This window comes from Lynx canadensis, chromosome E3 (genome assembly GCF_007474595.2).
Source record: "Lynx canadensis isolate LIC74 chromosome E3, mLynCan4.pri.v2, whole genome shotgun sequence".
Taxonomy (NCBI): Eukaryota; Metazoa; Chordata; class Mammalia; order Carnivora; family Felidae; genus Lynx; species Lynx canadensis.
Window position 1 is genome coordinate 1,981,046 of NC_044318.1, and position 25,878 is coordinate 2,006,923.

Below are 25,878 nucleotides of genomic sequence, written 5' to 3' on the forward strand. Positions count from 1 at the left end.
CGTCAGGCTCTGGGCTGATGGCTCGGAGCCTGGAGCCTGTTTCCGATTCTGTGTCTCCCTCTCTCTCTGCCCCTCCCCCGTTCATGCTCTGTCTCTCTCTGTCCCAAAAATAAATAAAAACATTGAAAAAAAATTAAAAAAAAAAAAAAAACATAAGGGGCAAACAGATGGTGCTCAGGACAGACCAGGAGCTGTTGCTGACAGATGAGGGTGACCGACCAGATGCACAGTGGAATGGACCACGAGTCTCACCGGCGACACTTCTGGCCATGCCTGTCCTGGGATGGCTTCCACACTGGGATGGGACCAGGCATCACTGTGCACACGGACAGCACAGCAAGGACCCTCCGCTCGAGCACCAGTCGCTTTCTGATGTGATGAGGGAACTCAACCAGCTGCCTGTGTGTGATCTGAAAAAGGGGGGGGGGGGGGGTGGTGGTCTGATAGTCCCTGCCTCCCACCATTGTGGTGCCACACCTGGCACGGTAAATGATCCAGAAATGCCAACGTTTCCTGTCGATGCCCAAGCCACAAACACAGCAGTCGTCCTGGACCCTGCCAGGCTGGCCAAGAAAAACGGGAGGAGGGGACCCTGTCTAACTTGGGCTCGGGGGTCTGCACAGGAGACCCGGCGGGGACCCCAGCCTGTCCAAACTCCCCATCTCATGTTTCTTCCCACCCTGTGGCCCCAAACTAAACATGTCAGCCTCAAGTGGTTGGGGAGACCCAGGAGTGTGATGGGCTCACTGGGGACCCTTGGAATGACAGCCTCCAGCCACCGAAAAGGAGCAGAAATGTCCCCCAAGCCCCACCCATGCTGGCCTGTGGGCTCTGTCCTCCTGGATAAGTGCCTCTGCGCGGCAGAGGCCGTTCTCTCTCCCTGTCAGGGAGGTTAGGACCTTCCGAAGGAGAAGCTAGGGTGCAACTGTGTGGGTTCATAGGAAGGGCCCAGTAATTTCTCTCTGGTCTGCGGGGAACCAGAGACGGGGAGTCGGGTTCCCCTTCCCTGAGGGCTGGCTGGGGAAGACGCTGGAGCCCTAGCGGGTTACCCTTCGCTCGCCAAAGAGCTCAGCTCAGAGGGGCGGGGTCAGGTTCGTCTGTCCCTTCGCCTGGCTGCGGGAAAGGCTGAGTCCAGCGTCTCCCTCCCCTGCTGACTCCCGACTTCACCCGTGAGGGGCGGCTCGGACCCCTAGCCCCTGCTCCAGACGCGGGCTCGGCGGGCGGTCTGCATCTCAGAGCGGGGTCTAGCAGGTGAAGGTAGGGGGTGGGTCGGTGGGCGGGGCGGAGGGAGGGGCGGGCTCCAGCCCGGCGCGCGGACCAGTTGGCGGGGGGCACCGGCTCGGCCCCGCCCCGCGCGCCCCCGCCGCGGCCGGCGCGCGCTCCCGGGAGGCGGCGGCAGCAGCGGCAGCGCCAGCAGCATCGGCAGCACACCCGGGCGGCCTCGGGCGGGCCGGCTGGACGGACAGACAGACAGAGGGCGCCGGGGGCGCACGTCCTCCTGGGCCAGCCATGGAGGGAGCCTCGTTCGGCGCGGGCCGCGCGGGGGCCGCCCTGGACCCCGTGAGCTTCGCCCGGCGGCCCCAGACCCTACTGCGGGTCGCGTCCTGGGTGAGTGGCCCTCGCCCCGGTCCCCGATCCCGCCTCGCCTCGCCTCGCATCCCTCGTCCTTTCCCCGCTGCCCCTAGCCCCTCGCCCCCATCCTTGTCCCCGCGGGCCCCTCCCCCGCCGGCCGCAGGTTGGGGTGACGTCACCGGGCTGGGCGCGCCACCTGCGGGAGGGGGAGGGGCCGGCGGCAACCGCCGGGGACCTTGAGAGGTCACCGCCCGCCGCCCCCATCCTCCAATTCCTCCTTAGGTCTAACTCTGTCCCCTACCTTAGCCCTCGCTCCGTTTTTCTTGTTCTCACGACCTGGAAGCGGGCACAGGGGCGTGGACGGGATTGGGCTCGAGCGCTCCAATCTCAGCACGAGGAGGGGGCTGTGGGAGCCAAGTGTATCAGCAGAGCTTCCGCCCGCTTCTCCCCCACACACATCCTCCAGCCTCCTTCGAAGGGAACCTGGCCCTTCCCAGCCCCCCAGTTGCAATTGTGAGTGTGGGGGTGCTCTGGGATCCCTCTGGGTGGGGCAGCAAGAAGGGCTCTGCACTAGAAGGACTTCCTGGGGGTGGTGTGGGAGAGGCAGATTTGGGCACAGCCTCGCCCAGTGGGGCATCCCTAGAGGGGGCGTCCTGCTTCCCCCTCGAACGCCTCCAGGCAGGAAAGATGGAGAGGTGGGGTGACTATATGGGTTTTGTGTAGCCGCTGGCACTTGGTGCCAGCTGCACCTGCCCGCTTGTCTTCAAGGAGAGCGATGCCCAGGGTGGGCTGACTTGGGGCAGACCAGGATAGGACCCCTGTATCCTAGTGCCAGCTCTGGTGCGACTTGTGGACCACCTGGGGGCACATATCCATACCCCACACCTGGGTTTCCCTCCGGCCTTCATCTCAAGGAGCTGGCGAAGGAAAGGAGAGAAATGAAGTTGAAACTGAAGGTCTGTTTTTAGAAACACAGCGCTGCCCAGAGCTAAAACAGCAGCATCAGGTTTAAAATGACTGTGGTCCAGGGGTGCCTGGCTGGCTCAGTCGGTAGAGCATGTGACTCAGGGTCGTGAGTTCAAGCCCCACATTGGCTGTGGAACCTACCTTAATAAATAAATAAATAAATAAATAAATAAATAAATAAATAAATAAAGTAAAATGACTATGGTCCGCTGCCACCTGCCTTCCAGCCTTTGTGGGCACGGGATGCTGTGGTGTGACTGAACCCCGAAGGTTAATAGTGTCGACTTTTGAGCCGGAACACTCATGGTGCCAATAATCAGTCACATGGGGCTGTCATCCCTTGGGTGCCCACCAAGTGCAGCACGGCAGGTGGGCATTATTTCTCTGGCCCCAATACTCCATGAGCTGCACCTGTTCCTGTATTTGGCATGTTAAGAAGCAGGGCCACACAGCTCCCGGATGCTGAGGGTGGGTTCTAGGCAGGGCCTGGGTGTCAGCTGTGCAACTGTCCCTCCGCGGCTTCCCTGTGTGGTCTGGCCCCTCTCTTCACACCTGCTTCCCACAGCGCCACCCGCTGGAGCCTGGGAATCACTGATCCAGGTGAAGGCTCCTGTTCCTACAGTCTGGAGTGTAGGGGGCCCTGCGGTGCTGATGACCCAGTTTGAATGTCAGCCCCATCTTTTATCGGCCAAAGTGACTTCACTACTTGGAGCCCCAATTTTCCCATCTATAAAGGAGATAAGAACAATGGCTCCCTTGTGGTTTGCAGGGGAGGATTCTATGAGGAATCCATGTAAAGTCGTGGTTTAAGCATAGTGCCTGAGCATAGTAGATGCTCACTAAATGGTATATGTCCATAATTTCTAAAAATGTTTTTATTATTTTGAGGGAGAGAGAGGGGGGGGGGGGGTGGGGAGGGGAAAAGAGAGAGGGAGACACAGAATCTGAAGCAGGCTCCAGGCGCTTAGCTGTCAGCACACAGCCCGAGGCGGGGCTTGAACCCATGAACTGTGGGATCGTGACCTGAGCTGAGGTCGAGGGTTTAACCGACTGAGCCACCCAGGCGCTCCAATGTCCAAAATTTTTAATATTAAATTTTTTTCAACGTTTATTTATTTTGGGGACAGAGAGAGACAGAGCATGAACGGGGGAGGGGCAGAGAGAGAGGGAGACACAGAATCGGAAACAGGCTCCAGGCTCTGAGCCATCAGCCCAGAGCCTGACGCGGGGCTCGAACCCACGGACCGCGAGATCCTGACCTGGCTGAAGTCGGACGCTTACCGACTAGCGCCACCCAGGCGCCCCATGTCCAAAATTTTTAAATACGTGAGGGAGGTATTAAGGGAAGGGTGCCCGAAGATCCCATCCACAGATGGGCCCTGTGCTGCAGGGAGAGGTAGGGACAGGCCCGGAGGGCGTGAGCAGTCGCGGTGGTGACGGGGACATCCGCCTTGGCTGGGAAGCGGGCGCCACCGCAGGGCCCTGAGTGCCCCTGCCCCCTCCCTCCCGCCGCCCGCAGGTGTTCTCCATCGCCGTCTTCGGGCCCATAGTCAACGAGGGGCTACGTGAAACACCGGACAGCGGCCCCGAGCTGCGCTGCGTCTTCAACGGGAACGCGGGCGCCTGCCGCTTCGGCGTCGCTCTCGGCCTGGGGGCCTTCCTTGCCTGCGCCCGCCTTCCTGCTGCTCGACGTGCTCTTCCAGCAGATCAGCAGCGTCCGCGACCGCCGCCGCGCGGTGCTGCTGGACCTTGGCTTCTCAGGTGGGCGGGGCCGGGCCGCGGGGCGGGGCTTCGTCCGGGGCGGGGGCTTGCCGGCGGTGGGCGGGGCCTCCCGCGCCGGCCTCCCTGACTCGCGCGCCTGCCCGCAGGGCTCTGGTCCTTCCTGTGGTTCGTGGGCTTCTGCTTCCTCACCAACCAGTGGCAGCGCACGGCGCCCGGGCCCGGCACGCTGCAGGCGGGAGACGCGGCGCGGGCCGCCATCGCCTTCAGCTTCTTCTCCATCCTCAGCTGGGTGAGTGCGGCCGGCGGGGGCCGGGCCGGGCCGGGGCGGGGCGGGGTCGGTGCTGGCTGACCCCGGGCTCCCCCTCAGGTGGCGCTCACTGTGAAGGCCCTGCAGCGGTTCCGCCTGGGCACGGACATGTCGCTCTTTGCCACCGAACAGCTGGGCGCCGGGGCGGGTCAGGCCTATCCTGGCTACCCGGTGGGCAGCGGCGTGGAGGGCACCGAGACCTACCAGAGCCCTCCCTTCACCGAGACCCTGGACACCAGCCCCAAAGGGTACCAGGTGCCTGCCTACTAGTGGCCGGCAGGCCCCCGCCAGGGCTCGGAGGCTGCCACCAGGCAGGCAGGGTCCAGGGCGTCCTGGGACCTCCCTCAGGTCCTCCTGGCCCAGCGCCAGGGACAGAGGGGGTGGCCACTGTGGGCCATCTGGGGCCAAGAGAGGGTAGCCCCCAGGGTGCCTAGGCTGCCCCACCCCCCAGGTTCCCCTGTCCCCTTAGGCGCTGGCCCCAGGCCCAAGGTCCTGAGGAGGGGACAGTGCGGTCTTGGACGTGTGTCCTCCAACCTCTGGTGAATCAGCCTGGGAGGGGGCCATTCCTCTCCTGAGTCAGCTAGCCCCCGGCTCACCTGTCCACTCTGGGGTCAGGGGTCCTAGCTGTCCACAGCTAGGTGCAGGGGCTGCCCCTCAGACATGGGCGCTGTTCCCCTCCCATGTCCCTGAGGGTAGTGACGGTCCCTGCTCCTGTTGTGGTGGCTCACCCCATGGGGCTGTGCGTGCGCTCTGTCTGGAGCCTCCACCCACTTGCCCTCACAGGCTCGCTAGAGTAGCCTGGTCCTGTTGAGTTGTGATTGTGGTCAAGTCCTCGGGCTTCACCTCCTAGTTCCCCGCAAGCAGCCTCACTGTCTGTGGCCCCTGCTCCCATCCCACCGGCCTTGGCCCGGGAGCCTGCCCACATGTGGGCATTCTGGGCTAGAAGACACAACACGGCTCTAGGCCTGGCACCTGCCCTCTCCCAACCCTTCAGTAAGACCTTGCCTAAGCGAGGCTTGGGACGCCGCGTGTGCCTGGAGACAACAAGCCCTCACAAGGAGGGAGGCCCAGAGCTCCCCATGCCCACAGTGCCCCGGACACGGCCGATCTGTGCAAACCCCTTTACCTTGGCTTCCCGGACCTCCCCTCAGCAAACTGCCCTGCACCCCCGTGGTTAAAGGCACAGCCCAAGGTCGGGGGCCTCTGCGTAGCTGACCGACTCAGCATTGCTCAAAGCCGCTTTTTACATTATGTCAATACCAAATGCGGCTGCCACATTTCATTCTTACAGACAGACGCCTCCCTCTGGAGTTGCAGTTGAGTGACAGCCCTGTCCGTTGTAGCATAGACCAATTATGTGTGGGTATTTAAGTGAACATGTTTACAATTTTTGTATCTATGGATCTTTCTCTCCCTCTTCCCAAAGAACAATCCCTGATGGTGTATTTTCAGTGTCCCCATGTTTCAACTGCAACTTCTTTACAATAAAGACTGTAAGTGAGTTCCTCGGCACAGTCTCCGAGTCATTTCTACCCCTGCCCCTGCGGGTGCCAGAGGTTGGGATCTGCCCCATCAGCGCCCAGAATCCAGGAAGGGGCAGCAAGGGGAGGTCAGGCTGATGCCCACATTCTGGGGGTCCCTGAGGCCCCCACCGCACGTCCCTCTGGGTGGCTCAAAGCAGGAGACCCCTCTCTCTCTCTCTTTAATCTAAACTGGTTTTTTTGTTTTTTTAACGTTTATATTTGAGAGAGACAGACAAGGATGATTATCCTTTGTGGGTTATCTGTGTTTCCTTTTTGGTAAAATGTATTAGAAGTTGTATTATGTTGAGATGTGGCTTTTTAAAGAATTATCCTGTTCAGTACTTGTGTTATGTGGTGTGTTTTTTAAACAACCATTTACTGATCTCCACACAACTCCAGTGTGGGTTGGAACTCACGACCCGAGATGGAGTCAGTGATCTACCAACAGAGCCATTCAGGTGCACCCCAGTGCTTATTAAGCTATCTTTCTTCAATGCTAAGAAAAGCAGTCATTCTTTCTCTGCCTGTCCCCTTCTCTACACGTCTGCCTTCCGTTCCTGGGACCCCACCGGGTGCTCCGTGCAGCTTCCAGAGCCACATTCCATGGCCAGCTAACTCCATCTCTGGGGATTTTCCCAGCTTGGTCTTGTTTGCTTTTTTTTTTTTTTAATTGTTTTTTAATGTTTATTTATTTTTGACACAGAGAGAGACAGACAGACAGAGCATGAGGGGGGAGGGGCAGAGAGAGAGAGACACAGAATCCGAAGCAGGCTCCAGGCTCCGAGCTGTCAGCACAGAGCCCCACGCAGAGCTCGAACCCATGAACCGTGAGATCATGACCTGAGCCGAAGGTCTGACGCTTCACCGACTCAGCCACCCAGGTGCCCCTCATTCTTAGATTTCTAATTGTTTGATAACCTTCTGGTTGAGAGAAATGGCCTTGAGAACTGTCTCTGGGGCTGGAATGCCAGCTTGGCCACATCTGAGCAGGGCTGTCTCAGGTCTCAAGTCTCTCAGCTCGTCTGTGCCTCGGCCTCCCCTTCTGTAAGAGGGGATAATAATTCTGGTCCCAGGAGCGGGCTGGGGGTCATGCTAAGGCATGTGCAGAGCCCAGAGCAGGGCTTGTCACACGGCAGGCATCACTTAAGTGTTGCCTAATATTAGTATGGTTCTTGCTTCATTAAGAGTAGCTTATTTTAGATACTGTTAACAAGATGCCTTATTATCCAGATTACTCTTCTGTGGGGCTGGTTTTACTCAGGCCTGCAAAGAAGGCATCAGCTGTGAGGGGCTTCCGGTGGGTCCTAGGGAAGGCAGGTGGCCTCTATGCGGCCCAGTGGAGGGTAAAGACGGTGAAGGCTCTCTCCGCTGCTGGGACCCGAGCACGGCCATCACCCATGGGCCTGCTCTGGTCCCAACCACAGGCAGACAGCACCGCCCAGGCCCACAGCGGTCCACACAGGTGGTACCAGTGCAGTTGTGGGGTCCTGGCCTGGCCCCTCATCATCATGGGTACACCTTCCTCATTTAGAAAGACATCTCTGGGGGCACTTGGGTGGCTCATTTGGTTAAGCGTCCAACTTCAGCTCAGGTCATGATCTCCAAGTTCGTGGGTTTGAGCCCGGTGTTGGGCTCTGTGCTGACAGCTCGGAGCCTGGAGCCTGCTTTGGATTGTGTCTCCCTCTCTCTCTGCCCCTCCCCTCCTCACACTCTGTCTCTCAAAAATGAATAAATGTTAAAAAAAAAAAAAAAAAGCTCAGTTCTCATGTAAGGACACTTCCTTTTCTTTATTTGGATGTGGTTGTGTGTTTAGAACTACTGTTTACGTGGTTTAGGGCAGAAAGGGGAGATTTCTCTGGTCCCCTTCTGAGATACTAGATCCGAATAATTCACAAATTATTTTTTCGCAGAATTTCAGACACGCTCTCTTCTGATGTGCTTTTGCGGTTTACCTCAGTAGCTCCTGACCAGTCTGCAGGTGCAACCCTTGGCTCTGTAGGACTCCCATGTTCTGGAAGGATGGTTTTACTGGCTACTTGACTATAGGTCAGACATGTCCTGGTGTATTCCTGGGAGGCCTGGGCAGTGCCAGACGTCCAGGACAGGGCACTGGCTGGTTGCTGCTTCCTGGGAGCACAGCCCAGCCGCCCCAGCTCCACGCACGGGTCGTCCCCACCCCCACCCAGTTGCTCCCTGGCTGACAGCTCTGAGCCCCCCAGCTGCGGGGTGGTCTGGGAGGACAGAGAAGCTCAGAACACAGGCTATGTGCGTTATTGCAAAATAAATTATTTGAAGATACACGGTCTTATAAAAGGTCAGAGGCAATTAGAGATCCCAGATTCAGCTTGTCTCATAAAAAGATACAACTTCAAGTAGCACAATTTCGCGTCTGCTTTTAATCCTGAACGTTCTTGAATCACGAAACAGCCAACTGTTTACACAACACGCTCAACATCTGACTCCAGCACGGGTGGACCCACAGCTTCTGGCTTGGGGGCCGCAGCGCCCTCTGGCTGGGGGGGGCGCCTGGAGAGGGCCACTGTTGCCACCAGCTCGGACAGCACGGACAGGCTACGGCCTCCCAGCCCTTCCCTCCCCTCACAACCTCCAAAAGCATGAAAACAAACCAAAAGCAGCCCGCCACCAAGGCCTTCGGGCTCCCAGGAGGAAACGGGACGGACTCCTATGTGACGGTGTGCTGACGGGGCAGGGTGGGCCTTCCTGGTGACCCCTGGCGGGCTGGCCAGCTGAGGGGCCGAGCAGCGGCCTCACCAGGGCCTCACCCGGCTGCACGGCAGCCAGGAAGGAGGAAGGAGGCTCACGGGTGTGGCGGCTCCTGCCCATGCTGGCGGGGAGCTACGTGAGGATCCTGGCGATGGCTTGCAGGGAGGGAAAGTCGTTGTCCTGGGCGGCGTGGAGTGCCTGGTGGGCTGCTGATCCCCATGTGCGAGCACCTGCTGGCAGGTGGGGCACACGCAGCAGTCCAGGCCCGCCGGCGGGCAGTGGCCTGCCACGCGCTCTTCTTCTTCTTGGCCTTGGTGCCCGGAGGCCTCTCTCGGCCTCGGAAGTGCGTGCGCGGACAGCAGCTCCTGCTGCTTGGCCGTGTCGGGAAGGAGCACCAGCAGCTCGTTGAAGATCTTCTGGAAGTTCTCCCGAGCAGGTCACGGCAGCTCTTGTAATACTGGGCCGCGGAGATCACGCCCTGCCATCCAGAGCCAGACCCAGTCATGTCGCGTGCGGGCCTGAGCCCCAGCAGTGGCTGCACCGGCCCCCCCACACCCCCGCCTGACTCACCTGTCTGAACTCCCCCGATTGGCTCTTGAACTTGCTGAAGCGGGCCTCGTCACTCTGCAGGAAGTCCCTGATGGACTGGATGAGCTGCAGGTTCCTCTCCCGGAAGTTCTCGGGCACCAGGTAGGCCTGTGGTGCAGGTGTCAGCCTCGGTCTGGGGGCCGAGAGATGGGGAGGAGGTGGAGGCTTCAGCCTCTGGGGTGGCCCAAGGTGAGGGCCCTCCCCTGCTCCCGGGGGCACAAGGCTGCATGGCCCACCAACACTTACGCTTTTGTGGCGGTGGCAGTGCTGGGGACGCAGGCCGGGTGTGGGCTGGGCAGGAGGCCGGAGAAGCCAGGCGGCGGCTTGCTGACAGGGGGCACCAGGCGGGGGGGGGGTGGGGGTGGAGCGCCCTTCAGGAGCACCACGGCGTTGAAGCCTGCAGGGGTGGCCCCGCCAGACCCAGAACGTGACCCTGGCTGGCTGGGCTCCAGGGGCCGCTGTGGCTCCCCCTGCCGGCCAGCTCACCAGCTGCGCTCCCTCGGGCAACACTGGCCTCTTGCCTGAAGGTGACTTACTCCCTCCTCTGGAAAGGCCAAGGCCACTAGGCCTGCCCCAGTTTACAGGGAGGGTAAGCAGACTCCTCAGGGGGGTGCCGCCAAGCTTCCGGGGCGGCTGGCCCCTACCTCGCAGGCTTCCCGTCCCTGCTGGCTGGCCGGTGGCTGCCCCCCCCCCCGCCCCCGACACACAGCCCCTCAGGGTGTGCTCCCCCCTCCCCCCGGGCCCAGGGGCTCCAATCTGACCAGATGCCCAGTGGCGGGCCTGAGCCAGGCGCACGTACCTGGGGGGGGGCATCCTGGGTGGGCAGGGGACTCCCAGTGCTGGGAAGTCTTCTTGGGCTGTGGGGCAGGGAAGGGGCCCCAGGGGCCGTGGGAGCCCAGGGGGCTCCTTGGGTGTGCTCCGAGCCGGGGCCGGCCCTCCGTGTGTCCATTGACAATGACGGCAACTGGCCCCTCGGCTCTGCCAGTGGGTGCGCCGGGGGCCCGCTCGGCCCCAGGGGGTCCATCTCTGTCAGGGGGCGGTGGGGCGGCGAGGCGGCACCCGCTTCTCTGAGCCCACCTTCTTTTTCTTGCCAACCTTGGTGAGGGTCTGGGTGGAGGCCAGTGCCAGCAGGGAGGAGACGGCCACCGTGGTGGGCACGCTCCGGAGCTCCTGGGCGGTGAGGCCGGCGCGGCCATCCTCCTCCTCCTCCTCTGAGGGGGGTGGCCCGCCCTTCTTGCTGCCCTTGCCCCCCTTCCCAGCCTTCCTGGGGGGCTGGCTGCTGCCGCCAGCAGCCTGGGCCCCTGTGGTGGGATGCGCCACTTTCTTGCTGCCACTGCTGTTCCAGGCAGAAATGAGGCTGGTGGGGGCGGAGCTGGGCTTCGAGGCGGAGGACACCAGGGCGGGGAAGTCGTCCTCCTGGAAGGTGCTCCTGCCTCTGGCAGGGACATGGTAGGCCAGTGCCAGCCCCGCGGGGCCCAGAGCAGCCGCGGCGGTGGACGAGGAGGAGGCGGAGGAGGAGGTGGAGGCGCAGAGGCTGGGGAAGTCTTCGTCCTTGAGCTTCGAGGTGGGGGCGGGAGGGTGCTGAGCCCAGGAAGGGGAGTGGCGTCAGCGGCCTGCGGGGCCTCCCCTGCCCCGCACCCACCTTCCGCAGGAGCCCCCCTCTCTTACCCCGGTTCTGTGCAAGCGTACCTTGGAAGCATGGCCCCTGCGGCCGGGCCGGCTGCCGGGAGGGACTCCTGGCTTATAGGACCATTGGCTGAGGCCTCCTTGGGGCCTGTGAGACATAAAAGGACCCGAGGTCAGCGCTGAGCAACGTCCAGGGTGTGGGAACAGACCCCCTGGGTGAGCTCCCGGGGGCCCCCGCCAGTCCCAGGCACCGTGCGGGCCTGGAGCCTGCCTCTCACCTCCCAAGTGGCTCCCACGCCAGGGCAGAGTCAACTCACCTGGACCTTCACCCTGAGTCCGGGGCGGGCGCCGGGCACCTCGGAGCTCCTCGAGACCCCGCACCCCTGCCTCCTCCTTCTTGGCCTGCCTCCCCCTCCCGGTCCTCACTCCTGCGTGTCTCCTGCTGCTGCTGCGGCTGCTGCTGTGCTGCTGCTGCTGCTGTGCTGCTGCTGCTGCTGTGCGGCCACTGAGGCCCGGATGGCAGCTGCCACTTCCCGGTCCCTTCTTCCCTGGGAGGGGGAGGCCTTCAGGCTGGGCAAGGCCCAGGACTAGAGCGGTGCGCAGAGCGAGGTGCTGGGGAGGGGCCCCCCACCCCTGACGCATCCGGCCAGCGGGCACAGGCCCACCCTCACTGGCCAGGAGAGGGCGCTGCGGATACGGCACGACTCAGGTGCCAGCCTCAGGCTGGGGCTCCCTGGGCACCAGGGAGCCCAGTGCTCCGGGCTCCACAGATGCCTCCGTCCTGCCCGACACTGGGGGTGGCACCCGGCCTGAGCGTGTGTTTGCATCAACAGCGTTTCACAGCTCAACTGCACGGAGCCAAGTGACACAGGCCCCCGTCACTCACCCCGACCTGTGTTACTGGGGTCTCTGGCTACAGCTAGAGAAAGAGCAGGGCACGTCCGCTTGCTCAGGACACTAAGCAGGCCCACTGCCAGGTACAGGACGCCAGACACCGGAAGGCCAAAGTCCCCCAACCCCTGTGCCTGGTCCCAGCCCAGTTGTCGGCCGCTGCCACCACCGCGGGGCCGGCGCCAGGAGAACGTCAGCGGCACGCAAATCCTCCCACCTCTTGTACCTCCAGCTTCCTCGGCGGCTCTGCTGGGCTCCACGACCACTGGCCCGGCCCACACGGCCTTGGCGGTTGTACCTGTCCACCTCCTCGTAGTCCTCGCCCCGATGACCCCTGCGGCCGGCACACAGCCTGTCACGGGCCCGGGCCGGACCGAGGCAGGTGCTCCAGGACCCCCCCCCGAGGATGGGCTCAGACACCTCCAGGGTCTATGTCAGCCCCAGGCGCTCCTCACTCCACCCCACTGCCCCACCCCGCCCCCCGGGGGCAGATAGAGGACACCAGGAGCCGACTGCTGCAAAGCGCTCCCTGTGGTCACAATGTGCTCAGACGCTCAGGGCTCGTTGAGAGGCGAGGAGGTGCGTGTCTCCCGTCCACTGGCACACGAGGGCTCAGGTCAGGACCTGGGTCTGAGGTCTGCGGGCCCCGGGAGCGCCCGGCTGGAGCCGGAGGGAGCCCCGCTCCTCAGAGGGAAGGCTGTGCTCACCCTCGTTCCGGCGAGAGTGCCGTGGCGTGTAGCTGAACTGCAGGTCGATCTGGCGATTCTGGCGGGCCTCGGCACGGCTGCGGCTGTGGCAGGCCGTCCTGTGGGCCTTGAGGTCAATCTCGGTGCGGAAGGCATGGGTGAACTGCTCGGTGCTGCAGCGACCCTCCTCACACAGGAAGTGCTTCTCCCGAAGTGTTCGCGCAGGTAGGCGTAGTCGCTGGCGGGGGGCCGGGGTGTCAGCCGGAGCCCGTGGGCTCCGCCACCCCGGCCAGGCCCTGCCCAGCCTGCTCGGGTGCCCGGGGCCCGCGCCCACCTGTAGTAGTCTTGGGCCCCGTCCGAGTCACAGAAGTGGCAGAAGTAGTGGTCTCGCCGCAGGTGTTTCAGCAGCTCGTCGTTGTCCAGGTAGCGCTCGTCACAGAACTTGCAGAGCGGGTGCCCGCGGTGGGACGTGTCATCGGGGTCCCCCTGCATGCGGTGCCGCGCCAGGTCCTTGCGGAGTACCATTTGCGCTCGTACGTGAAGATCTGCAGGGAAGAGGGTGCTGGGCGCCGGGGGGGGGCCCTTCCCACAGCCCCGCAACACAGGGGACCCGGTGGTGCTGGTGCCAGCTCTGGGCCCCCAGACGCCAGCAGCCCCTCCCCGCCCGGGCTGCGCGAGGCAGGACAGCTGGGGGGACCCGCATGGCAGCGGGGGGGCTGGGGTGGCGAGCAGGAGAGAGCGGGGTGGGGCGCACCTTGAGGTGCCTGAGGCACAGCTTGCAGCAGAAGAGCTCGTGCTGCCTCCGCATGCTGCTCCAGGTCTCCGAAGAGGCCGAACGGCGGCAGCTCGGGGCACTGTGGGCACTCGTGCTGAAGCAGCTGCCTAGAGACACATCGGGCCCCCCGGGCCGTGCGGGCACTCAGGGCACCGGCCGGAGTGAGCCCTGGCGCCTACTCACAGTCTCTGCGTGCGCTTTGGGAAGAGCCAGGACGACGGGCACCCGGCACGCCCACCAGCGCAGGGGCCCCGCGGTTGAGCCCGGCTGCGGGATGGCCGACCTCTGCGTAGGGCGGGCACGGTGACTACCACACTGGGAGCCAGCCCCTCACCCGCCCCGCGACAGCCGCGCCCTTCATGGGGTTTCCTGCCACGGGCTAAGATCCCAACTCACGCGGGCTTGCGTGCGCCTCACACGCCCCAGAAAGCCGGCACCGCGCTACAACCCAGCGCTTTCCCTAGACTCGCCCCGCCCATCCACCCCTGCTGGGCTGACGCCAGGAAAGCAGGGGGGCCCTGACACGCACGCTGCCCCCTCACCACCGAGGGCCGTGCCCATCCCTGCCACAAGCCCCTCCCCAGACCCAGGCTGGCTGCGGGCCCCTGGGACCCCCGCTCACCTGTACAAGGCAAAAACTTTCCCGTCCGCGAAATAGATGTCATATTTCTTCTCGTGCTGCAACTGGTGGAGGGGGATTGTGGCAAAGGCGGGAAGCTTCTTCCCAAAGACCACCTGGAACCAAGAGTGAGGGACCTGCTGAGAAGGGCTGTGGACCCACTGGAGGACACTGTCCGGCTAAGAAGAAAGGGAGGCACTCAGCCCCTCGTGGGAGGCCCACGTCAGGCCCTGCGGGCAGCAGCCTCTGCTATCCTGGGCCACCCAGGGCCCCCTCTCCACACCTGCCGCGTGCCCACCTGGGGTTGCCCGGATGGAGACGCAATACCCGGCCTGACCACCAGGGGGCGGGAGGCTCTCCCTCATCCACAGCCAAACCAGCTATGCAACAGACCGAGGTCATCCCAGGGGCGGTGACCCCAGGGGGCAGTGACAGGGACGAAGCAAGCCAGGGCTTAATCACATGGGTGTTGAGCACAGGCCAGATGCAGTCTAAGAAGCAGCTATGGAAATAATGTCACCAGGACGAGACAGGCAACCACGAGTCAAGGCCTAGTCATGCTCTGTCCACCCACGATGCCACGGAGGAGTCGGTCATGGCCCCTGACTGCTTCTTGGCCAGGTTCCTGCCTGCCATCCGGTTGTCAGGGGGGTCAGTGCCGAGCTGCGGGCACTCAGCAGGGGCAGGGTGCAGACACTCCTGCAGCCTCTTTCCCAGGGGTCTCCGGCACTCTGAGTACAGCGTGCTCAGCCCCTCCACAGAGCCCAGCCCCAGGACCCTCTCGCAGGCCCAGGCCTCTCCTCCTAGACAACAAAGGCACTGTTCCCTCCAGGCTCCCTCCTCGCTGGCCCCCACTCCCCTCCCTTGGATCCAGACACACCGCTGGTCTCGCCATGCCCCTTCCCACTCCACCACTGTCCCCCTCGCCTGGAGCTGGTCACTCGCCTCAGCTCAGAGTCCTCACCTTGGGCCATGTCAAGGTCATCCCTGTCATGTTTAGACTCAGCTAAGCTCAGCCAGCGGAAGATACCTGGGATCAGAATGGCCATGAACTTGGAAAAGCGCAGTACTGGGTGGGGAGAATGGGTGGTCACAATGTCCCCCAGCAGCAGGACGGTTAAAACTGGTTCCCTGGGGGTCTGGGGCAGAAGCTGGGGACCTCAGTCCACACTTCTGGTGATACACTGTGGGTAGAAGAAGCCGACCCCCCCACCCCATAGGAGCCCAAGGGAAGCATCAGGGTCCAGCCACACCATTGTGGGGGGTGGAGGAGGACGAGCTTGCCCCAACAGGCTTGTCTTCCCCTTGATGTCACGTCTGGCAAGGCTGGGCAGGGTGAACGTGACCACCCACCACTGCCCCTGCCACGCAATGAGTGGGTGCTCATTACAGCTGTGCTCCTGAGGCTCCCCCTCCCCCTGGTTTTTCCCCAGGACTCCGGGTCTCACACTGGCCTCTTCTCAGGGGACCTGCCCCTCTGGGGCAAGCCCCCACCCAGCCCTGCTTTCCGAGCCCAGACCCTAGTCCCTACTGCCTCTTGCCAGGGGACCAGCGCCTGCACACGCAGGGCCCTGAGCTGGTCAGGATGCTGCAGGCCGGCCACAGATCACAAGGCCTGTCGTGCAACTCAGGGTCCTAGCTGTGCTCAGGCAACACGGACAGCAGACTTAGGAGCCCGGCATCTGCCCACAAGGCGGCTCAGCAGCAGCCCGTGAGGGAACCCCCAGCCAAAAGGCATCCAAGTCCAGCAGACTAAACAGAGGAACAACTTCCTTCCGCAGAGGACACCACAGCCGGGTCGCACCGTCACCACTGCCTCCCCCAGCCCCGGCGCCTCCTCTCCGAGGTCTGCCCTGATCCCCCTTGGGAGTGTCTTGCTGCGGGCACCCTCGCTGTGGACAGAGGTAAGGTACAGTCCTCAAGATGGACTGCCAGGCTGTGCTGAGCACACGTGAGCCACGCCAGGAGAAGGGGACACTGGGCTGGCTCGGAAGGGGTGGCAACCCCAGGAAGAGGTCGGGGAAGGGAAAGTGGCTGCGGCACACAGGCTCAAGGCTGGGTCTGTCTGAGAATGAGGGGGAGCAGGTTTGGAGCCAGGGGGTGTGAGTGTGGGGAAATGCTGGTGGCCCCTCCTAGACAGGCTGTGAGATGGGGCCCCCGGAGGCCTGCACCAGATGTCAGGAGAGTGAGGGGCAGGCAGGAAGATGGCAGTGCGGCTTGGCGTGGCCAGTGTCCCTGCCCACAGCACAGGGTGAGCGAGTGGCAGGACCGAGTCGCCAAACAAGATCAGGGCACGGTGGCCCAACCCGGGACACGGAGGAACTGCAGGCATCCCACCAGCATGGCCGAGACCCACCTACCCGAGTGATCACCCTGATGGGAGAGGGTCATGGGTCTGAGGACAGAGGCACACGCCCAGCCTGGACACGTGAGGATGGACCATCCCGGGAAGCCCCTGGGTAGGCCAGGCAGCAGGTGTCAGAGGGGAAAGGGCACCCCTGGGTGGGCCCAGGATGCCAGGCCAATCCCTGAAGAGAGGGAGGAGAGGGAGGAGAGCCCTGCTTGGACCCCCACGAGGTGGAGATGTGTTCCTGCCTGGGGCTTTGCTGCTCCCCACTCCCAGTATGCAGTGGGCGCTCCCTGAGCACGAGTGGAAGAAGGGATGGGTGGCGCTAGCATCGACCACTGGCGAGAGTGAGCCTGATGCTGAAGGTGGGCCCCATCTAGAAGCACAGGCCCCTGAGGAGCCCAGGTGGACCAGGCCAGTGGGGATGGGCCCCAACAACAGAAAAACAAGACCGGTCAGCAGGTCTGGCCTCCTGACTGTCATCAGCAGGTCCCCTCCCACCTCCTGCCTGTGAAATGGAAGGGAGACTAGCTCAGACACATCCCACTTTGTACAGCAGCCCCATCAAACCTCTTGGACGTGCGAGGGGCATCAGGGCCAGGTGGAGCCCAAGACCTGAATCATCTCTCAAAAGAAAACGGCCTGTAGGAGAGATGTGACTGGGGAAGAAGGGTGGATGGGAAGCCTGACGTTGGTCTTGCCGGTGCACCCTGGAAACCATCTGGGGTGGACAGAGACAGACCTGAGAGACAACCTGGGAGCCTGGCCTCGCCTCTACCCTGAGCACCTGCTGGGCAATCTAGATCAGTCTGGCTCCTCGCCTGACCAGCAGCTGCAGGGCTGCTCTGCGTCTGCTCTTTGCAACGCCTGCCCCAGGGGCAGACACAGGGAAGTGCCCGGTCCAGGGGTAGGCCTGTTCCACACAGTCCCTTGGCTCACTTTCCTCCCAAGTTTTTACAAAGACCTAGTCCTGTAAGGAAGGACACAGCAGAGGCAGGGTTCAGGGGCTGGGGGTTGCTGTGGGATTCCCTGGTGGGCATGGCACATTCAGAGGACAGTGTAGGACTCAGCAAGGGAACACAAAGGACCAGGGTGGGGCTGCAAGTTCAAGAGTGGGAGGGAAGCAAGATGAACAGAGAGGATCGTCATCTCACACACTTCCCGGGACACTCTCCTGCTGCCCAGTAATTCAGGGCAGGCCCGAGAGGAAGGCCAGAATCAGCCAAAGGCACCCAGTGCCAAAGCACGCCCCAGCAGGAGCTGCTGACAGCTCATGTCAACACCCCCTTGCCACAGAGCACTGGAAGGGTGTGGGACCTACAAGGAGTGAGAGAGGCCAGATGCCGGCTAGAGTAGCCACACATAGGTGCCTGCTCGCTTCCCGGGCGAGACCTGCAGCCCCGTCCTTCCTGGAAGGAAACTACAGGTGCACTGGGAAAACCTGGCCATCCAAGAGTTACGTCATGCCATGCAAGCACGCAAGAGTGGCAATGCTGGGAGGCGCTCACTAAGCCGCAGGCCCAAGGCTTTCCTGACCACCCCTCCACCCTAGATCTCTCCCAGGGCTATCTCTGTTCACCCCATGATAGACTGGCGGCATCTCCAAGCGTCTCCTAATGGAGCACAGAGTAAGTGCCCATGGAGAGCTCGGGAATTATAGCATCAGACATAATTTCTACTTAAACAAAACAAAACAACCAAAGGAACTACTCCTCAACAATGCCATGTCTGCGTCACTTCTAGGAAGAAGAAAGAAGTCAGATTCCCTGGCAGATGTCACCAGCCCAAGCTTTCCATGAACAAACCACGGAATTTCACAATGCTGGAAGCAAACAGATCTCAAAGCAAATCAAGGGAGCTCCAGCTAGGTGCTCCCAGCCAGCATCTGGCATTATTGGGAGGGTGGGGGGAATCTCCATGGTGTCCTCTGACACCCTCCATGGCTTCCAAGTCTGGAAAGAGTCATAAACATCCCCACCTCCGCTGTGGAGCTGAGCCCCTCCCCCCCACCCTGAATTGGCAAGGAGGAGAAAAACTTCAGAACACTTTTATCCCGATCCACCAAGAGTCCTAAGGAAACCTCGATGGTCCTGCCTTCCCTGTGTGGGCAGACCAAGGGCCACCGCCCCTCCATACATGAAGGCGCCGGTCTATGGAGGGAGGACTTTGCTGGGGTTAACTTGAGGGACCCAAACACACGTCTGGGCTGGAAATACCCACTTTGACCCTCTGCTTCCAGGACAGACTGCCTCTGGAGGTGCTCCCTTGCCCAGTCCCCTCCACCCCAAGTCCTCCGCCTCCAGTGGAGATCCCTGAGGAATAAACTCTCCAGAGCAAGCAGGTTAGGTAGTTCTTGCTCTGATCATGCCTCTTCCTGTGGCCCGGCAGGAATCCCTGGGGCGCAGGACGAACCGTCCCCCCCAGGGACCGCTCCCTCTTCGACCCAGCTGAGGCCACCCCTGCCTGCCGGCCCCACGGCCGGGAGCCAGCCCGGGTGGCCCCGTCAGGCTTGTCTTTCGGAAGCCGGCGCCGCCAGGCCCGCGGCCGGACACCAGGAAGGCAAAGTCCCTTCCGGCCGCGCCCCGCGCCCGCCCCGGCGCCGAACGCGCGGCCCGGCCGGCTCGGCGCACCTGGCGCAGCTCCTCGCGGCACACGGCGCAGTAGCGCTGCTCGCACAACACCCGCATCTTGGTGGAGCAGCGGTAGCACACCGGGTGGTCGCAGCGGCCGAGCGCCGTGGCCTCCAGGTCTCCGCAGCACAGCACGCAGCTCCCGCCGCCCCGCTCGGGCGTCACCGCCGCCGCCGCCTCCAGGGCCGCGCGCCGCCCCTCGGCGCCCGCCACCGCCGCCGCCATGGTCCGGGCTGCGGGCCCCTCCGGCGCGGCGCGGCGCGGCGCGGCGCGGCCTGGCTCCCGGCGGGCCCGCCCTTCCGGGGCGACGTCAGCCCCGCCCAGCAACGGGCCCGCCCGGCGGAAGCGCGCGCCGCGACTTCCGCCCAGCGAGGCGCGCGGGCCAGAGCAAGGCTGCGTGAGGGCTCCGTGGCCAGAGCTCTTCGCGCGGGGACACGCAGCGCCGCCGGACGGGTGCGAGTGTCCGAGCGACCCCGGATGACGCTCAGTGTAAGTGTGCCCCTGCTGTGGATGGGCCGTACTCGCGTGCAAGCGCTCTCCCGTGTCGCTGCGAAATGCAGAGTTAACGCGACGGCCCGTAGTTTATAAGCTAGGCTCTCGTCTCGGGAGCCCAGCATTTCTCTCCAGCCCTCACCGCTTGTGTTTGGAACACACACGGGCCTGCTCGCCAGGCACCGCCACCACCTGCCTGAGTAAGGGTTTCCTGCAAATCCTTATTGGAAAAGACATCCATCTCCGAGCCAGGGACTGTCCCCCCAATCCTTATGGAAAAATCAGGCAGGGAACCACGTGCTCTTGACTGGGCACACCCTGCTGAGCGGGGGGGGGGGGGGGGGGGGCTTGTCGCGGAGAAGCATCAGCGCAGGTTTGTTGAATTGATGGTGGTGAATACCGGGGCTTCCTCCCTGCCCTTGGAGGCCAGGCACACTCCAGACCTCCCTTACGTCATCGAAGGAGGCGAGTCAAATCTGAAACCTTGTATAAAAAAGGCAGTGTGTTGTAGGGAACGAGTCTGGACTTTATTTTTAATTATTTCTCTTTTTTTTTTAATTTTTTTAAATGTTTATTTTTGACAGAGGCAGAGAGAGACAGAGTGCCAGCGGGGGAGGGGCAGAGAGAGAGGGAGACATGGAATCCGAAGCAGGCTCCAGTCTCTGAGCTGCCAGCACAGAGCCGACATGGGGCTGAAACTCACGAACTGTGAGATCATGACCTGAGCTGAAGTCCGTCAGTCGCTTAACCGACTGAGGCACCCAGGCGCCCCACCCCCTTTTTTATGTAGGCTTCATGTCCAACGTGGGGCTTGAACTCACAGCCCTGAGATTGAGAGCCACCCAGATGACCCTCTTTTTATTTATTTATTTTTAAGTAGGTGCCATACATAGCTTGGGGCTGGAACGCACGACCCCGAGATCAAGAGTCATGTGCTCCACCGACTGAACCAGCCAGGCACCCCAAGCCTGGACTTTAGAATCAGACAGAAATGGGCTGGAAACCCCCCTTCAGCCACTTACTTGCTGGCAAACTTGATTGGCTCACCAAACCCTTGGCTTCCTCAGTTGTAAAACAGGGATCATCACACCAAATAAATCTGGTGGACTGGCCACATGCAGTTGCCATCCGACTCTCATGAAAGCCCACTAAATGACAGTAAAGGAATAAAACACTTTCAATCCACAAGTGCAAAGAGAACAGGAAGGGAGGAAACAGCTAGTGAAACACATAAACAAATTTTAGGACAGGAAGATGGAGTGACTTATTTTACAAAACATTCTTAACACCTTTGGGGGGAACCCTGATAAGTTTCACTGCTGGCGAGCTGAGGCGGGGGACTAAAAACTGCAGTGTCTGCAAGTCAGTGCATGAACCCGGGGACCTGGGCCCTCCCACCCTGCCCTGATGACTGTATCCAATCCCTTCCGCCCCACCACATGCTCTCAATAGGAGACTTTCCAGTGGAGAAACTGACCAGCCCCAGAGAAAAGCTTCACTGACCGCAGCATTGCAGAAGGAAAAGCCATTCCTACAGTGAAGCCCATCACTCAGCAAGCCATGCCCCCACACAAAGGGCATCCAGGTCTCACGCATACATGGGGACAGACAGGCAGCCAGATCTCTAGACTTAGAAGGAAGACCTGCAGTGTGAAAGATAGACCAGAATAAGCCAACCCAGAGAGCAAAAGGAAGGTTTTAGAAAGAGCTGTATTTGGGGTGCCCGGCTGGTAGAGCACATGACTCTTGATCTCAGGATCATGGGTTTCAGCCCCATGTTGGGTGTGGAGCCTTCATTCATTCATAAATAAATAAACATACATCATACACACACACACATACATACATACGTACATACGCATGGGTGGCTCAGGTCATGATCTCATGGTTTGTGTGTTTGAGCCCTGGCATCAGGCTCTGCACTGACAAAGCCTACTTGGGATTCTCTGTCTCCCTCTCCTTGTGTCCCTTCCCTGATCTCTCTCTCTTTCAAAATAAATAAGTAAACATTTAAAAAAAAAAAAAAAAAGAGCTCTATTTGATATTTCCAGAAAAGATACCGCTTCCGTGAAATGAGAATAAGATGCCTTGAACAATAACAAGCACCAAACAAATCAGAACAAGAAAGAGCTACTAGAAATTAAAAACATAAGTAAAAATTCAAGAGCAAAACGGGAAGATACGGTTAAAGAAATCTCCTGGCAAGCAGAACAAAAAAACAGATGGAAAATAAAGAGTATGGAAATGTTTTTTTTTTTTTAATAACAGTAGCTGTGACTTCTTTTTTCTTTTTTTTTTTTTTTTTTAACGTTTGTTTATTTTTGAGACAGAGACAGAGCATGAACGGGGGAGGGTCAGAGAGAGAGGGAGACACAGAATCTGAAACAGGTTCCGGGCTCTGAGCCGTCAGCACAGAGCCCGACGCGGGGCTCGAACTCACAGACTGTGAGATCATGACCCGAGCCGAAGTCAGACGCTCAACCGACTGAGCCACCCAGGTGCCCCAAGAGGATGGAAATCTTACTCTAGAAGGTACGATATGTAATTAATAGGAACTTCGGAGAGAACACAGAAAACGGAGAGGGGCAAATTACGAAAGACTAAGGTAACACAGGCCACGGCTCAGGGACACAAGTCTCCATACTGAAAGGACCCAGGCAAAGAAGAAAGGCCGCCGCGAGTGACATCATCAGGCACGGCAGAGGCAAACAGGAGGACTGCAGACAAAGTGAAGATCCCCCCCACCCCCACCCCAGAGCTTGAAGGAGGGGGAGGTGAGGAGGGAGAAGACCCTGGAAGGATGGAGAACCATACTTTACTCCTGGAACACGGGAAGCTGGAAATTCTGTCAAATTTTTGAGGGACTAGGATATCCATGCACACCTTCTATGCCCCAGAAAAATCTTTCCACTAGGCATAAAGCCACTGCCATAAAAGGGACAACGTATTTAGCACACATGAAGCTACCGGAGGGTTCACGTCTCCAAAATGTTAGGGACTATCCGTTGGAAGATGACCTGGCATCCAGAACACGGGTTTCAAGCCAGATGAGAGTGACAGCAAAGTGTGGGATGGTGCCTGTGCGGAGACTCCCGAGTAGGTGTGAGAGGAGAGGGGTATGCAGTCTGGAGCGGGAGGCTGCCACCTCCCACAGGGAGGCCTCCAGAAAACACCGTACTCATCGGGTGCCCTCACGTGCTTGAGAATCCGGAAAAGTTACTGCAAAGAGCTCGACCTATCTCTCAGAGCCTTTGGGGGGAAAATAGCAAAATAAGCATACAGGAAACAAGCAGAAAAAAAAAGTGACAAGCGTTCGGCAAGAAAGGAAACCTAACCATAGTACATTACTTGGTTTAGCAGCGAAACGATTTACACGGCCATAATAATGTGCACGCTGACTGGTGAGTTAGCCAAAAGTTGTGATAAAATCCTAGTAAAAGGATAGAGGGATGAAAAGTGGGCTTATCGGGGTGTAAGAGGGCCGAAGCTTCATCTGAATTTGTAGGAAGGCTTTTGGTGCTGCCTGCAACAGATACTTTGGAAAGCAGCAGTTTATAATCTAAGGGTCTGTGGTTCCCAATTGGGGGCAGTTTTGCCCCCAAAGAGGCATTTGTGGTGGTACAGCAGGGTGGGAACGTTACTGGCATCTCCTGGTTCATTAGTTTCCTGTTGCCACTGTTAAAAATCACCACAAATTTAGCAGCTTAAAACAACACATTCCTTGTCTCACAGTTAAGGAATTCAGAAGTTCTAAATGAGTCTCAACTGGGATAAAACCAAGGTGCAGGTGGGGTCCTCGCCTTCTGATGAGAATCCGTTTCCTCGTTTTTCCAGCCTTAGAGGTGCCCCCCCCCCCCGCCGTGTCTGCAAATTGCGTCATGCCAGCCTCTTGGCGTCGTCCCCACCCCTTCCCTGACCCCTCACTAAAGGACTTCCACACTAAAGGACCCATGTGACGACGCTAGGCCCACGTGGATGATTCAGGACCATCTGCTTATATTAAGGTCAACTGATGAGCCTGCCTAATTTCTAATTTCGTCTGCAAGTTCAGTCCTCTGTCCCCTTATCCAGTAAGAGTGCACGGGTTCCAGGATATGTGGGGTGCAGACGGCTTGGGGAGAGGCTGTTACTGTGCCTGTACAGATGGGTAAAGGCCAGGGATGCTGTTACACGTCCGACAGTGCCCAGGGCAGCCCCCACAGATGCGGGCAGTGCCAAGGGTGAGGAGCCCCGATGTGGCCATCAGTTTTGCTGGGGGCTTTGGTTGGGAGGGGGCGAAGGGAGCTTCCTGGGGAGCTGAAGTCTTTGCTCTCTTGATCTGGGCTGTGGGCACACAGATGTATGCATCCCTAACAAATGCAGTTGTTAGATGTGCACACTGAAAGTATGTTATGCCTCCTTGAAAAGACCACTGGGGGGCCTGGATGGCTCCCTTGATCAAGCGTCTGACTCCCATTTCTGCTCTGCTTGGGATCCCTGAGTCGTGGGATTGAGCCCCACGTTGGGCTCCGTGCTGAGCTAGGAGCCTGCGGGATTCTCTCTCCCCTGCTCGTGTTCTCTTTCTCTCGAGACAAAAAAAAAAAAAACCCACTGATTTTAGAATAGCAGTTAAGTTTACGATTTTTAAATAGGGGGTAAAACTAGAAGAAACACCTGGGGGACTTGTGAGCACTTGCATCTGCAGAGCAGGACTGGGATGTGAACGGGCGGGGCGGTGAGGACGCCTTTAATGTTCCTCTCCTGGTAGCATTAATTTATAACGTAAATTACCTTACTAGAAATTAGTAATTAAAAATAATAAGACAGGGGCACCTGGGTGGCTCAGTTGGTCAAGCGTCTGAGTTCAGCTCAGGTCATGATCTCATGCTTCAAGGTTTTCAGCCCCGCGTCGAGCTCGGTGCAGACAGCTCGGAGTCTGGAGCCTGCTTTGGATTCTGTGTCTCCCTCTCACTGTCCCTCCCCAGTTAACACTCTCTGTCTCTCTCTGAAAATAAATAAATACAACATGAAAAATAAGACGAAACAGAAATTTGCTCCATCACCGCATCCTTAGGCTGGAAGTCCCTGTCGGGGCCAGGCTCTGTGCCCAGTGTTGAGGCTGAGTGTCAGGAAGATGTCCTGGCCCAGGAGGGCTTGGTGCCCATGTGGGAAAGGTGGTGCGGAAACAGGACAAAGCCATGTTCCCTTGGTTTCCAGGAGGCTGTTGGGTGGATGAAGGGAGAGGCAAGCCCCACAGAGGAGAGTCAGTTCTCATGGCCCATGGACCTGTCACCTCCTCCCCTCCTCCCACGTGGAGCTTTGGCTCCAGACCCTTAGTGGGAGAGGGGCAGAGGCCTTTGTCACTGGGTCCCTGGGTTCAGGGCTGGGCAGAGCACCGAGCCCCCCCCCCCCGTACCCTAAATTGGGAGTCCCCAGGACTACTGTGTGCTTTGCTCCCCCCACCTGGCCCTGGGCTCCCTCCCCCAGGCCTTCTGCACACCTGCACCTGATAGGATCCCCGCTTCCTCTCTGCCTTGCCTTCGTCCCTTGTTCCCACCATGACATTTTCCTTCTCGGCTTCACAGATATAAAAAAGAAGGATAAGCGGCTCGGGTTTTAACTTCAGATACCGAACATCATCGTGCAGAGTACTTCCTCTCTTTAAGCTGTCGTTCTTTGGGGATTTGTCTGTGCTGGTACTTGTAGCTGGACTTCAGTGTTCTAACCGCCACGGAGACTGGCATTGCCGCCTAGCCACAGGTGATCCTATGCTGACGCCTCCCTTCGATCCCTGGGGCCCCAGGAGCCCCCAAGTACCCTTAAAAGGGAGGATGTGCAGCGTCAGAGGACCCTGGCAGCCCGCTTCGTGCCGCGGTGCCCGCCCCACCGCACCCTCCAGGCGGCTCTCCAGGCCCCTTATGGTGCCCCTGGGGAGGCTGCTTTCCATGAGGCTCCCTGGTCCCGTGGTCCTCCAGGTGCGCCCACGGCTCCCTCTGCGCCCGCCACCCCAGCAGCGCCTGCCCCGTCACCCCTCCGTGAGAGAGAGAAAGAGACAGAGCACAAGTCGGGGAGGGGTACAGAGAGGGAGACACAGAATCCGAAGCAGGCTCCAGGCTCCGAGCTGTCACACAGAGCCCGACGCGGGGCTTGAACTCATGAACCGTGAGATCATGGCCTGAATTGTAGTCACTCAACTGACTGAGCCACCCAGGCGCCCCTTAAATTTTTAAATGTTTTTATTTATTTTTGATAGAGACAGAACGTGAGCAGGGGAGGGGGAGAGAAGGGGAGACATAGAATCGAAGCAGGACCCAGGCTCCGAGCTGTCAGCACAAAGCCCGATGTGGGGCCCAAACTCATGACCCCGAGACCGTGACCTGAGAGCGAAGTCAGATACTTAGCTGACTGAGCCACCCAGGCTCCCCCTGCAC

General features: G+C 60.1%; 2 protein-coding genes across 2 annotated transcripts; one reads left to right on the forward strand and one right to left on the reverse strand.

Annotated features, from left to right (window-relative positions):
• The first annotated feature begins 1,413 nt into the window (after positions 1-1,413).
• SYNGR3 (synaptogyrin 3) lies at positions 1,414-6,077 on the forward strand. The gene is given in 5 exon segments (XM_030300736.1): positions 1,414-1,608; positions 4,058-4,210; positions 4,212-4,299; positions 4,407-4,549; positions 4,628-6,077. Coding segments are annotated over 5 exon segments (693 nt in total). The 5' UTR covers positions 1,414-1,509; the 3' UTR covers positions 4,838-6,077.
• A 2,279-nt stretch (positions 6,078-8,356) lies between these two features.
• On the reverse strand, positions 8,357-19,201 carry ZNF598 (zinc finger protein 598, E3 ubiquitin ligase). The gene is given in 23 exon segments (XM_030301534.1): positions 8,357-9,026; positions 9,029-9,085; positions 9,088-9,158; positions 9,160-9,241; positions 9,244-9,292; positions 9,385-9,535; positions 9,649-9,808; positions 10,209-10,340; positions 10,343-10,464; positions 10,466-10,980; positions 11,103-11,176; positions 11,346-11,440; positions 11,442-11,576; positions 12,137-12,253; positions 12,385-12,448; positions 12,627-12,815; positions 12,818-12,843; positions 12,940-13,123; positions 13,126-13,150; positions 13,360-13,411; positions 13,413-13,487; positions 14,003-14,115; positions 18,977-19,201. Coding segments are annotated over 23 exon segments (2,793 nt in total). The 3' UTR covers positions 8,357-8,946.
• Positions 19,202-25,878: the final 6,677 nt, after the last annotated feature.